Genomic DNA, 13,587 nt, shown 5'->3' on the forward strand with positions numbered 1-13,587 from the left:
TTTCTGCTACAGTACAGCACATCAGTGTTTCATCATCAGTTCATATCTAGGGACAGCAGCCCACTCTCTGCTACATCACATCTGCGTTTTTCTTCTACATTTCTCCTCGGGACAGCAGCCCTCGCAATCACAATCTCACATCATCGGGACGGCAGCCCTCTCTACTTATCTTCATCGACACCACTCGGGACGGCAGCCCTCTCTGCTCCTCTCCACCACTCAGTTATTGCAGCACCCTTGTCACCAAAGCTTGCACCACTTCCACCACTCAGGTATTACAGCACCCTCGTCACCAAAGCCTGCATCACTCCGGACGGCAGCCCTCTGTCATGTGCAAGTTTGCCCATGGACATATCCAGAAGCTAGTGCAGAAGGGGCAGCCAGAAAAAGATCAGTTAGAACCAGAATTTAGGAGCATGCTCTGCAGAAGTGGCAGTGTTGGACCTAGAGCAAGACATGCGAAAACATGGAAGATGCTGTCGGCTGCACACAGAGGCGGTCGGCTGAACCAGTCAGGAGGCGGCTGCAGGTACATCCAAGTTTTATGGAGAAGATGCCAGTCAGCTGGCCGACCAGCAGTCGGCCAGCACTCCTATGGTCCAAAGGGCCTATAAACAGGCATAGTGCTCATTGAGTTAGACCATTCACTCCACTAGGGAATGGGTCCCAGTTTAGGACTGTTTTGGTGATTTACACCTTTTCAAGAAGGCAACCTTGGCTGTAGATTGTAGGTACCTTTTTGTACCATATGAATATACTGAATTTCCAGCATCTCTCTCTCTCTCTACTCTCCCTTCTGTCTGCGTTTTTGCATCAGCATGTTCTTAGTGGTGTTTAGGGCTGAAAGAAGACTCCCAGAGCTTCCGCGTGTTACATTGGTATCAGAGCATCAGGCTCAGCAAAGCTAAACACTGATGCAGTCCCATATGATGGTGTACAGGTCCAAGGTACAGGAAAGTACACGGATACGAAGCCCAAGGCAAGGAACACAGGATCGGGAAGAGCTCCCAAGAGGTTTGTTGGTGGTGTTCCACAAAGCCAAAGGGGATGGCAGTCTTGTGAGCCAGATAGGTTCTCGGGCAACGGTCCCAAGGGAGTATTACCCTCCAAGGGGTGATGTGAGAGTGCCAAACTCATTTCTCAAGAATGAAGACCAAGACAATGTTCAGAGTCAAGGCAGGAATGGATTGGGGACTGGATGGAACAAATGCATAAATCTTATTCAGAGTTAGAGTGGTTTTGGAGACCGGGCCAGATTTCAAAGAAATGGGTTGCCAGAGATGGATGGATGACAGAGGGACTCAGGGAATGAACAGAATGGGATGATGACAATCATCCAAAAACAGGTTGGAATCCCGTCATCAAGTTTAGCAGAGGGGGATGTCATGTGCAAGTTTGCCCATGGACATATCTAGAAGCTAGTCTAGAAGGGGCAACCAGAAAAAGATCAGTTAGAACCAAAATTTAGGAGCATGCTGTGCAGAAATGACAGTGTTGGACCTGGAGCAAGGCATGGAAAAACACATGGAAGATGCTGTTGGCTGCACACAAGGCTATCGGCTGAACCAGTCAGGAGGCGGCTAAACCAGTCAGGAGGCGGCTGCAGGTACATCAAAGTTTTATGGAGAAGATGCCAGTCGGCCGACTGCTCCTATGGTCCAAAGGGCCTATAACAATGTGATATGCAGCGGAAGTCTTTGTATTGGAAGATCCTATCACACAAATGCTCACACCGTCTTCTGTATCCTGAGTTTCATGAGTTTAGCAATCCACTTTAATACTTCAAACTTTAAAGAAATGAGAGAGAGAGAGAGAGATATGAGAACTGTACACCAGATTGGGTCCCAAATTACCCACTGAAGGGCCCCTATCCCGATAATGAGATAGTATTTGCTTTATTACTTTAGAGAGAATGACTGTGGACTGTAGATAAGCCAAACGCAAGATCTCGGAGGATCGGAAGCCTGGCTGAACTGTACACGGCTGTAGAAACACCTCAATGAACTGATCTCGAGCCTATGCACTCTTCCCAAGGGCATGAGGAAGGGCTGCACACCTGAGGCTAAGAAAAGAAGGCGGACTGTTCTAAGCTATGTTAGAATGCTGTAAATGCTTATGAACAATAGAATACCTTTACCAGATGACTGGTGTATGCCTGGATGATGTACTGAATGCTGGATACTGATGTAGACTGATGAATCAAGGCTGAAACTGCTGGGAATCTACAAACGCAGGTCTGTAGGGCTGAATACTGGTGTAGGACTGATGTTGGACTGAAACGCAAACTGTAGGGCTGCTGTGAGACTGTAAACGCAGGGCTGGGCTGCTGTAGAACTGTAAACGCAGGGCTGTACAGGACTGAACACAAGCCGGCTGGGTTATATGCAGACAACGCAGATGTGTTTGCTGATTTGGGCGTGTGGATGTCATGTATGGCTGCGCGTATGGCTGTAGGGACTGCTGAACTGCATGCGTTGGAGAACCAAGGCTGGCTGAAGCAAAACTCAAGTACTCCAAGGGCTGGATGAGACTAGTCTAGGGCTGAAGGCAAGGGTACTCCTAGGACTGAGGAGGAAAGCTTTTAGCACACTGAAGACTGAATGGGAAACTAAGCCCAATGCAAGCCTATTTATACTAGATAGGGGTTGGTCAAGTTGGCTGGTCATAATTTAATAAACTTTATGTTTATAAATGACATTAAATGCTAAATAAATACCATAAAATATGAAAAAAATACCAGATAAATCCTAGTAAATTCCCTAAGGCTTTTGGGATGTTCTAAACGATGCACAGGCATATGAATGCATATTATGCAGGATACAGAGTGCTTTCTGATGCAAACCCTAAGGCTTCTACTGACTCTACATGCATGAATGATTCTCTCCAAGTGGGTTAAGGTACTTGACTAACTGACTCACTGACCGACCTGCTAAGGCTGAGGAATGACCTATGTAGCTCGTGCCTGACTTATCCTGGACTGAGTATGTACAATGGGGTCACGGCGTACGACAATTATCATCCTACTGGGTTCTAATAATGTACAAATGTTGCACTGTTGATGATGAGCCATTTTGTCACCATGCACTGAGTGCAGAGTGCATGTGACACTATAAATAGGCATAGTGCTCATTGAGTTAGACCATTCACTCCACTAGGCCTAGGGAGTGGGTCCCAGTTTAGGACTGTTTTGGTGATTTACACCTTTTCAAGAAGGCAACCTTTGGCTGTAGATTGTAGGTACTTTTTTGTACCATATGAATATACTGAATTTCCAGCATCTCTCTCTCTCTCTCTCTACTCTCCCTTTTGTCTGCGTTTTTGCATCAGCATGTTCTCAGTGGTGTTTAGGGCTGAAAGAAGACTCCCAGAGCTTCCATGTGTTACATTGGTATCATAGCATCAGGCTCAGCAAAGCTAAACACTGATGCAGTCCCATATGATGGTGTACAGGTCCAAGGTACAGGAAAGTACAAGGATACGAAGCCCAAGGCAAGGAACACAGGATCGAGAAGAGCTCCCAGGAGGTTTGTTGGTGGTGTTCCACAAAGCTAGAGGGGATGGTAGTCCTGTGAGCCAGATAGGTTCTCGCGCAACGGTCCCAAGGGAGTATTACCCTCCAAGGAGTGATGTGAGAGTGCCAGACTCATTTCTCAGGAATGAAGACCAAGACAGTGTTTAGAGTCAGGGCAAGAATGGATTGGGGACTAGATAGAACAGATGCATAGATCTTATTCAGAGTAAGAGTGGTTTTGGAGACCGGGCCAGATTTCAGAGAAAAGGGTTGCTAGAGATGGATGGATGACAGAGGGACTCAGGGAACAGAATGGGATGATGACAGTCATACCAAGAACAGGTTGGAATCCCGTCATCAAGTTTAGCAGAGGGGGATGTCATGTGCAAGTTTGCCCATGGACATATCCAGAAGCTAGTCTAGAAGGGGCAGCTAGAAAAAGATCAGTTAGAACCAGAATTTAGGAGCATGCTCTGCAGAAATGTTAGTGTTGGACCTCGAGCAAGGCATGGAAAAACATGGAAGATGCTGTCAGCTGCACACAGAGGCTGTTGGCTGAACCAGTCAGGAAGCAACTACAGGTACATCAAAGTTTTATGGAGAAGATGCCAGTCGGCACTCCTATGGTCCAAAGGGCCTATAAATAGGCATAGTGCTCATTGAGTTAGACCATTCACTTCACTAGGGAGTGGGCCCCAGTTTAGGACTGTTTTGGTGATTTACACCTTTTCAAGAAGGCAGCCTTTGGCTGTAGATTGTAGGTATCTTTTTGTACCATATGAATATACTAAATTTCCAGCATCTCTCTCTCTCTCTCTACTCTCCTTCTATCTGCGTTTTTGCATCAGCATGTTCTCAGTGGTGTTTAGGCTGAAAGAAGACTCCCAGAGTTTCCGCGTGTTACATTGGTATCAAAGCATCAGGCTCAGCAAAGCTAAACACTGATGCAGTCCCATATGATGGTGTACAGGAGGTCCAAGGTACAGGAAAGTACACGGATACGAAGCCCAAGGCAAGGAACACAGGATCGGGAAGAGCTCCCAAGAGGTTTGTTGGTGGTGTCCCACAAAGCCAGAGGGGATGGCAGTCCTGTGAGCCAGATAAGTTCTCGGGCAACGGTCCCAAGGGAGTATTACCGTCAAGGGGTGATGTGACAGTGCCAGACTCGTTTCTCAAGAATGAAGTCCAAGACAATGTTCAGAGTCAAGGCAGGAATGGATTGGGGACTGGATGGAACAGATGCACAAATCTTATTCAGAGTCAGAGTGGTTTTGGAGACCGGGTCGGATTTCAAAGAAAAGGGTTACCAAAGATGGATGGATGACAGAGGGACTCAGGGAATGAACAGAATGGGATGATGACAATCATCCAAAACACGTTGGAATCCCGTCATCAAGTTTAGCAGAGGGGGATGTCATGTGCAAGTTTGCCCATGGACATATCCAGAAGCTAGTCCAGAAGGGGTAGCCAAAAAAAGATGAGTTAGAACCAAAATTTAGGAGCATGCTGTGTAGAAGTGGTAGTGTTGGACCTGGAGCAAGGCATGGAAAAACATGGAAGATGCTGTCGACTGCACACAGAGGCGGTCGGCTTAACCAGTCAGGAGGCGGCTGCAGGTACATCAAAGTTTTATGGAGAAGATGCCAATCGGTTGGCCGACTGCTATGGTCCAAAAATAGGCATAGTGCTCATTGAGTTAGACCATTCACTTTTTTCGTTTTTGTTTTTCGATCCGGGGTCAGAGACGAGCATGCTCTCTCTGAGACTCGAGCAGAGAAACGCTTTTGTCATTAGCTTCGTCGTCTCGGTCGTGAGGACGGTTTCACTACTTCCTTAAGGCATGACCTCGGAAGACCCAAAAATTGGGCACGACAGCGACCAAGAACTCCCTAAGGAGCCCAGGTACTGTGGGACTTGCCGTGGCCCGTTAGTCTCACCCACTAAAAGCTTTGCAAACCCGGCGAGTTTCCAGAGAGGAATTGCCCTACCCACAATGGGCATCGGCTCGAATTGAGTTAGACCATTCACTCCACTAGGGAGTGGGTCCCAGTTTCGGACTATTTTGGTGATTTACACCTTTTCAAGAAGGCAGCCTTTGGCTGTAGATTGTAGGTACCTTTTTGTACCATATGAATATACTGAATTTCCAGCATATCTCTCTCTCTCTACTCTCCCGTATGTTTGCGTTTTTGCATCAGCATGTTCTCAGTGGTGTTTAGAGCTGAAAGAAGACTCCTAGAGCTTCCGCATGTTACACCCTCTCTGCTCTTCACCACCACTCAAGTATTGTAGCACCCTTGTCACCAGAGCTTGCACCACTACACCACTCGGATGGCAGCCCTCTCTTCTCTTCATCACCCCTCAGGTAACGCAGCACCCTTGTCACCAGAGCTTGCACCACTTCACCTTCCGCTGCCCACTACTACCTCTGCATCCACTGATGAGAGCCTTCGACACCGACCACCTCACGGAGTGCCTTTGCCTCACATCGACGCGAACCTTTGTCATCTACCATGCTTCAACTCCGACATCTTCTTTGCTTCTGCACCAGCCTTCTACTCAAGAGTCTCCTCACATTAGAGGGCCTCTTGTACATGTTTTCACTCACCATCATATATACACTCACACACCCATTTCATGCTATGTTGATTTGCTCTGATCTCTCGTACATCTGGTCCTTTCACATGGTATCAGAGCTATCGTGAGCAAAGGGATTGAAGACCTCGAGAGCACATAGCATGGATCGTCTACCCGCATTCCCTGAGGACCAATTTTCTCACCAGAAGTTGATTCTTTTTCATTGGGAGACGATCACCCCATCTACATCAACTCGCCATAACCACCTTTGCCATCACGATCTCCCTCTCTAACTTTTTCAGACTTTTCTTCCAGAGGGGGATACACTCCTTCTGCCAGAGTGTTTGTGTGGGACCCTAGCATTCTTCATTTTCTCTCATCTTCTCTCATGGTCCCCTCTTTGGCTTGAGAGGGGGTGTGAATTTCATTTTTCCCAGCCCTAAAAAGGGGAGTTTATTGGGTTTATTTGGTTTTATTTTTTGGATTTTTGGGTCTTGCTGCAGGCCGACAGTCCCTTTACTGGGCCAACCAGCAGCCCACCTATTATATATAGCATAGCTTCATCAATTCACCATGGTACCACATGATAGACCACTTCATCGACCACATCTGTTGCTGCCGGCGCCTGCTCTACATCAACAGATCATCATTGTTGACAGCTCCAGCGTTTCTTTGTGCAGCATACCCTTGGGACAGCAGCCCACTCTCTACACTTCAGCGTTTTACATCGGCTCATATCATGGGACAGCAGCCCTCTCTGCTACATGCTACAGTAGAGCACTTCAACGTTTACATCAGCTCATACCTTGGGACAGCAGCCCACTCTCTGCTACAGTACAGCCATCAGCGTTTCATCGTCAGTTCATATCTAGGGACAGCAGCCCACTCTTTGCTACAGCACATCTGCGGTTTTGAAGTAGTGTTTTAAATTTGAACTAAACCTCCATAAGTTTTATGTGACCCCCATTAGGAACACCCCCGTAGCTTCCACAGTTCTCCTCAGGACAGCAGCCCTTTCTGCTCACCATCTCACATCATCGGGACGGCAGCCCTCTCTGCTTATCTTCATCGACACCACTCGGGACAGCAGCCCTCTCTGCTCCTCTCCACCACTCAAGTATTGTGGCACCCTTGTCACCAAAGCTTGCACCACTTACACCACTCAAGTATTACAGCACCCTCGTCACCAAAGTCTGCACCACTCAGGACGGCAGCCCTCTCTGCTCTTCACCACCACTCAGGTATTGGAACACCCTTGTCACCAGAGCTTGCACCACTACACCACTCGGGACGGCAGCCCTCTCTGCTCTTCATCAGCCCTCAGGTACCGCAGCACCCTTGTCACCAAAGCCTGCACCACTTCACCTTCCGCTGCCCACTACACCTCGGAGTGCCTCTACATCCACTGATGAGAGCCTTCGACATCAACCACCTCACCGAGTGCCTTCGCCTCACATCAACGCAAACCTTCACCATCGACGGTGCTTCAGCTCCGACATCGTCTTTGCTTCTGCACCGGTCTTCTACTCATAGTCTCCTCACATTAGAGGGCCTCTTATACATGTTTTCACTCACCATCATATATACACTCACTCACCCTTTTCATGTTGTGTTGAATTGCTTTGATCTCTCATACATCTGGTCCTTTCGTCCTTTTGCCCTCACAACAGCATGGCTTGCACCCCCAGCACTACCCACAAAGATGCAATTTTACACTTCACTTCTTGAGAATCACAATAGACGGAGGAGCACTACAGCTGCAGATGTCTAGCATACTAGGAGATCCAGGGAAGATTTCACTACCGCTTTCTGGAGGGATTTGGTTCATTCTCTAGGATAATTGATTTCCCTGATACGAGATGCCTTGGAGTTTACTTGATGGAGCTCAGCAGACACAAGGACTCCCTCGTCTGAGAGAGCAGAGCTCAACGTCGGGACACCTCACACCAGGAAGGCAGCACCCGTCAGCAATCCCGCAATCTGAAGATTCTCCCAAGAGGACTAGACGACGTACTACACCGGCACATGACACATCTCAACCCCTTGGAGTCACCTTGGACCGTGTCAACTACAGTACACCTGAAGGCTGACATCCATAGAGGCCCACAGTTCGCGAGAGCCCTCCACACAGCAGCTCCTGATCAGGGAGATCCTCCAGCATCATAGGGACACTTCATCTGTCATGTGCATCATAGATGCCATGGACATTCTCAGGGCTAGATCCATAAGAGGCAGCCAAATAAAGAGTAGAACCAAGATGAAAGAGTACAGAGCACTTGTGGCAGTGTAGACTGGAGACCGGCGTGGAGAACAAGCTGAAGATCAGGAGTGTGTCGGCTGCAGGACATTGGTGCTGGCTGCACAGAAAGGACTGTCGGCTGCTCATGGAGGTGGTCGGCTGAACCAGCAAACAGGGGCAGCAGCAGCAGGCGCATCAAGATCAAGGAGGAGGACCAAGTCGGATGAATTAAATAGCATTTATGCATTTAATACTGGCCGACCAGCAGTCGGCCAGTTTCCCATGGACTTCAAGGGCTATAAATAGGCCCAAGTGCTCATAGATTCATTCATTCACTCCCTCTAGGGGTTTGAGTCATTAGGGGTCTCATAGGGGACTGTTTTGGTGTATTCCACCTTTTCAAGAAGGCAACCTAGGGTTGCAGACAAGTACCTTTTTGTACCATATCAATATACTAAATTTCCAGCACTTCTCTCTCTCTCTACTCTCCCTCTATACCTGCGTTTTTGCATCAGATGGTTTTCAAGAGTGTTTAGGGCTGAAAGAAGACTCCCAGAGCTTCCACGTGTTACATTGGTATCAAAGCATCAGGCTCAGCCAAGCTAAACGCTGATTCAGTCCCATATGATGGTGTACAGGTCCAAGGTACAGGAAAGTACACGGATTTAAAGCCCAAGGCAAGGAACACAGATCGGGAAGAACTCCCACGAGGTTTGTTGGTGGTGTTCCACAATGCCAGATGGGGATGGCAATTCCGTGAGCCAGATAGGTTCTCAGGTAACGGTCCCAAGGGAGGTTGATCCTCCAAGGGTGATGTGAGAGTGCCAGACTCAGTTCCAGGAAAGAAGACCAAGATGGTGTTCAGAGTAAGGGCAGGAATGGATTGTGGACTAGAGGAAAACCAGATGCATAGATCTTCATCAGAGACAGAGTGGTGTGGAGAACAGGCCGGGTTTTTCAGAGAAAAAGGGTTGCCAGGAATGGATGATGACAGAGGGACTTCGGGACAGGATTGGGATGATGACAGTCATCCAAGAGCAGGTTGGAATCCCGTCATCAAGTTTAGCAGAGGGGGATGTCATGTGCATCATAGATGCCATGGACATTCTCAGGGCTAGATCTAGAAGAGGCAGCCAGATAAAGAGTAGAACCAAGATGAAAGAGTACAGAGCACTTGTGGCAGTGTAGACTGGAGACCGGCGTGGAGAACAAGCTGAAGATCAGGAGTGTGTCGGCTGCAGAACATTGGTGCTGGCTGCACAGAAAGGACTGTCGGCTGCTCATGGAGGTGGTCGGCTGAACCAGCAAACAGGGGCAGCCAGCAGGCGCATCAAGATCAAGGAGGAGGACCAAGTCGGATGAATTAAATAGCATTTATGCATTTAATACTGGCCGACCAGCAGTCGGCCAGTTGCTGGTCGGCCAGTTTCCCATGGACTTCAAGGGCTATAAATAGGCCCAAGTGCTCATAGATTCATTCATTCACTCCCTCTAGGGGTTTGATCATTAGGGGTCTCATAGGGGACTGTTTTGGTGTATTCCACCTTTTCAAGAAGGCAGCCTAGGGTTGCAGACAGGTACCTTTTTGTACCATATCAATATACTGAATTTCCAGCACTTCTCTCTCTCTCTCTCTACTCTCCCTCTATACCTGCGTTTTTGCATCAGATGGTTCTCAAGAGTGTTTAGGGCTGAAAGAAGACTCCCAGAGCTTCCGCGTGTTACATCATCACTGGCAGTGGACGTGGTGAGCCACTTGAGAGTCATCAACTCCCCTATGCTGGATATCCTAGATAGATGATACCCCACATACATGAGCTTCCTCATGTACTGCCATGATATGGAGATATATATTTTTCATATGTATCCAGATATGCCTATTGTCATCATCATTGTGCATGTAGCCAGCTGTCTATGTTTTTCTTTTCCATGATAGAGTTACCTCTTTGTAACAATTTGTTTGGTCTCATAGACCCTTTGGGTCTTTTGAAGACGTTCAATATAGCTCTCTCTCTCTCTCTCTCTCACAATACCCAGCTTATGCCGCTATCTGCACACACTTCCCTCACATATTTAAGGGATGCCAAAACATCCACACTTTTACCTCACCGCCTTCATTACTCTAGCCTTTATGTGTGACTATTGTTTCGGGTCTCATAGGCATCAGTAGATGGTAACATGGTCTATCTCTATCTATCTTTCTCAAACTCATATTACGTAGAAGAACTTCCTGATCTCTTGTTCATCTTAAGGAGGTCACCTCTTCTGTGGAAAGCACAGGAATGGAATGCTGCTCCATCTCCCCAACAAATTTTGGGCTGACGGTCTCTCCAAAAGCTGCAAAGTTGATTCAGAACAAAATATCAACATGGATCCATACACAAACACAGGGTTACCAAGCTAATTTAGCAAAGCTTGAATGTACGGGTTATGTCGTTCTGGCTGAAACCTCATAGTGAAAGAAAATGCAAGCCTCCACAACCTTGTGGGCCAATGAGAAGAGGCCAAGTTCTGTAACCAAATGAGAAAATGGAAATGGAGTTTTTGTGTGTACAAGACCTTGGCAGTAGCAGATTGCAGATTTGAGGCTGATTGAAAGAGGACACCATAGCGACCTGCTGCTGATTGGCATGATCCTGTCATGGTTTGGCGCCCAGCACAAGCTCAATGATTGTCGTAAAGCAAGAAGGTGAGACATAGTGATGATCACTCCCGAAAGAGATCCCGTTTAATTTCCCGACAAAGAGTTAATATGTGTAAGCTACCAAAATGTTTTTTATATTTATTATTAATTAACGAGGATTATAGAAAGGATACGCACGTGTGATATCTTGAGTTTTAACGTTTTCTTCTTGTTGGGCGACTGTCATAGAGAGCCTTTCCACTTACCATGTGGAGGGACCTCATCGCTGCCTTCCATAAATTGAGGCTCAAAGTTCAAACAAAAAGAATAGGCACGCACAAATGTGTTGGAGAGTCATTGTCCCACATGTTAGCACAAATGTGTTGGAGAGTCATTGTCCCACATGTTAGCACTAAGGACACATGGCTTACAAGCTACCTGGCTCGAAAAACAAAAAAACTTTCAAGCTACCTGGCTTATCCCATACACGTATTGGCTAGATCGGCACCTTTTCCTTCGTCTCAATGCTCGGTGGATATGGCCGTACTATGGTATGTAAGCTGGCATTGCTTGTTGCTTCCAACAAAGAGAAACTAAAGAGCACTAAAGTAAGACTTTGAAACATCACTATCTCCGTAATTATCTGAGTAAACATGGCTATGGTCCTAGGTCTCAAGGAAGAAAATTGGGATGTCAAACTAGCACATCTTTGGCTTGGAATACCTTAAAAAAGGGACTAGAACATAAATTAGCTATTTTTAACATAAGACCAAGTCATAATTTGTTGATGTACTATAAAATGTGGTGTGCATTACATCAAATAAGATTAACTTCCACCAACAATTTTGTAAGGTCTGTTGACTCAAATTGTCACTAGAATAAGGGTTTTAAAATTTTGTTTCACATAATAAATAACACCCTAGAAGGAAAATTTAATGTATTTTTAGGAGGCACCATGCAAGAAAAATTACTCTTAAGAAGTGGCTATAGGTAGTGGGATAGGCCTTTATATAGACACCAAGGAGAGTAAAAGTATTGGCCAACTAGCATGGTGGGTTGACTTGTCCTTCCAACTAGCTTCCCAAAGTGGGTTCACACTATTTTGTCCAATTGTCCATGAGCAAGGCCACCCGCAAGAGTTGTGTTTACATTCCCAAGTGGCCCTAGACACATCCAACTCTAATCTGGTTCACACTCCAACTGAAGATGCCCAGGTTGTGAACCTGATGTAGATATGTCGATGTCGATGCACCTCAAGAACTCTCTAGCATTTCTAGAGAATCTCTTCATGCATGCATCCATGTCCATGAACTACTCCAAACCTTCTGATGAGATACCAACTGACATGTACTCTCTTTCCATTAACTTGTTCTCTAGTTGCTCTCAATCATCCTAGAACTCCTTGTGAGATGTTCATATAAAACCTGTATAATGGGGGACAAAACCAAGTGAGCAATAATAGCACTAGATAGCAAGTGACATGTCCTCCTTATACATTCTTTTTGCATTCTCTTTCCATTAGCTAATAACATAGTTGTGAATGCACTATGTAACTTGCGATGTTAATTCCCTTAATTTTAACTTGATATATCATGTTTTTAAGAAGTAGAGTGTTTATCATCATGACTTTATTAGACATACATATTTTAGTGATTTCTAGTGTTTATCATCATGACTTTATTAAACATACATATTTTAGTGATTTATAGTGTTTTTTAAATTTCATGACTCTAGAAATGACAAAAATATGGTGATTTTTATAGTTTTATGAAACTTTATGTCTAGGGCTTTGTCATTATTTTCTTGAATTTATGCCATTAATGTGATTGTAATGCTTTGAGTTTTAAAATTCTTAAGATTTCATAAGATTTGAACAAATTTTTCTTTTTGAATAATTTTTAAAATTATAATATATGCTCTATTACACTAATTTTTTTAAAATATGTATATATACTAAACATGCATACATACAAACATTATCATATTGAACACGAACATACATTAATACACACACACACACACACAATCAATCGACCCCACTACCGATAGAAGACCTTTGCCACATCACTTATGCCTAGTAATGGAGAGTTGGTAAGGGACACTATAGGGCAACCACATCCCAAGGCGTGAGATGGTCAGGTGTTCAATTTGTTGCATTACACTGAATTACCACTATCGATAGAAGACCTCGCCACATCACTTATGCATTACATGGCCTGGTAATAGATAGTTAGGAAGGGATGATATAGGCCAACTTCATCCCAAGGTGCAAGATGATATGGTTTTCACTTCTTTTTGCTACATTGAATTGTCACATTTGAGAAAAAAGGAGGGTTTTGGTGTGCACATTGTGATAGAGTCAAAAATCATGGCATGGCTCATTCCTATAAGAACAAGCCCATGAGGGAGCAATCGTCGTCTCGCTAACCTTACCTACTCAAGTAAAGATAGTCCTTGGCATAACTAGTCCCACCGACCAGGCCTATGATTGTTAATTCTCCTCACTTAGGACAACATGTGCCCCAAGAGGAAATTTGAGAGTTCCAAAGATACCACCCTCTCGATGTTACCATTGCAAACCACATATCCCAAGTATCCCTCCCATGAGAACCAACTCATGCTGATTGCGATTTTTGA

General features: G+C 45.7%; 1 protein-coding gene across 3 annotated transcripts in view; it reads right to left on the reverse strand.

The window, feature by feature from the left end:
* ADCL (D-aminoacid aminotransferase-like PLP-dependent enzymes superfamily protein) overlaps positions 1-11,077 on the reverse strand; it is a 66,529-nt gene extending 55,452 nt beyond the window's left edge. The window contains exons 1-2 of one of the 3 annotated variants that reach the window (XM_086807165.1): positions 10,887-11,077; positions 10,588-10,664 (exon numbers count right to left, since the gene is read on the reverse strand). In XM_086807165.1, coding sequence (XP_086663291.1) covers positions 10,588-10,664; positions 10,887-11,025 — 216 coding nt within the window. In that variant the 5' untranslated portion in view covers positions 11,026-11,077. The remainder of the gene's footprint in view (positions 1-10,587; positions 10,665-10,886) is intronic. The other 2 variants (XM_086807166.1, XM_086807164.1) reach the window with 2 other exon arrangements.
* Between the last annotated feature and the right edge of the window lie 2,510 nt (positions 11,078-13,587).

Source organism: Cibotium barometz, chromosome 13 (assembly GCF_041138505.1).
Source record: "Cibotium barometz isolate CiBa-2024 chromosome 13, ASM4113850v1, whole genome shotgun sequence".
NCBI classification, from domain to species: Eukaryota; Viridiplantae; Streptophyta; class Polypodiopsida; order Cyatheales; family Cibotiaceae; genus Cibotium; species Cibotium barometz.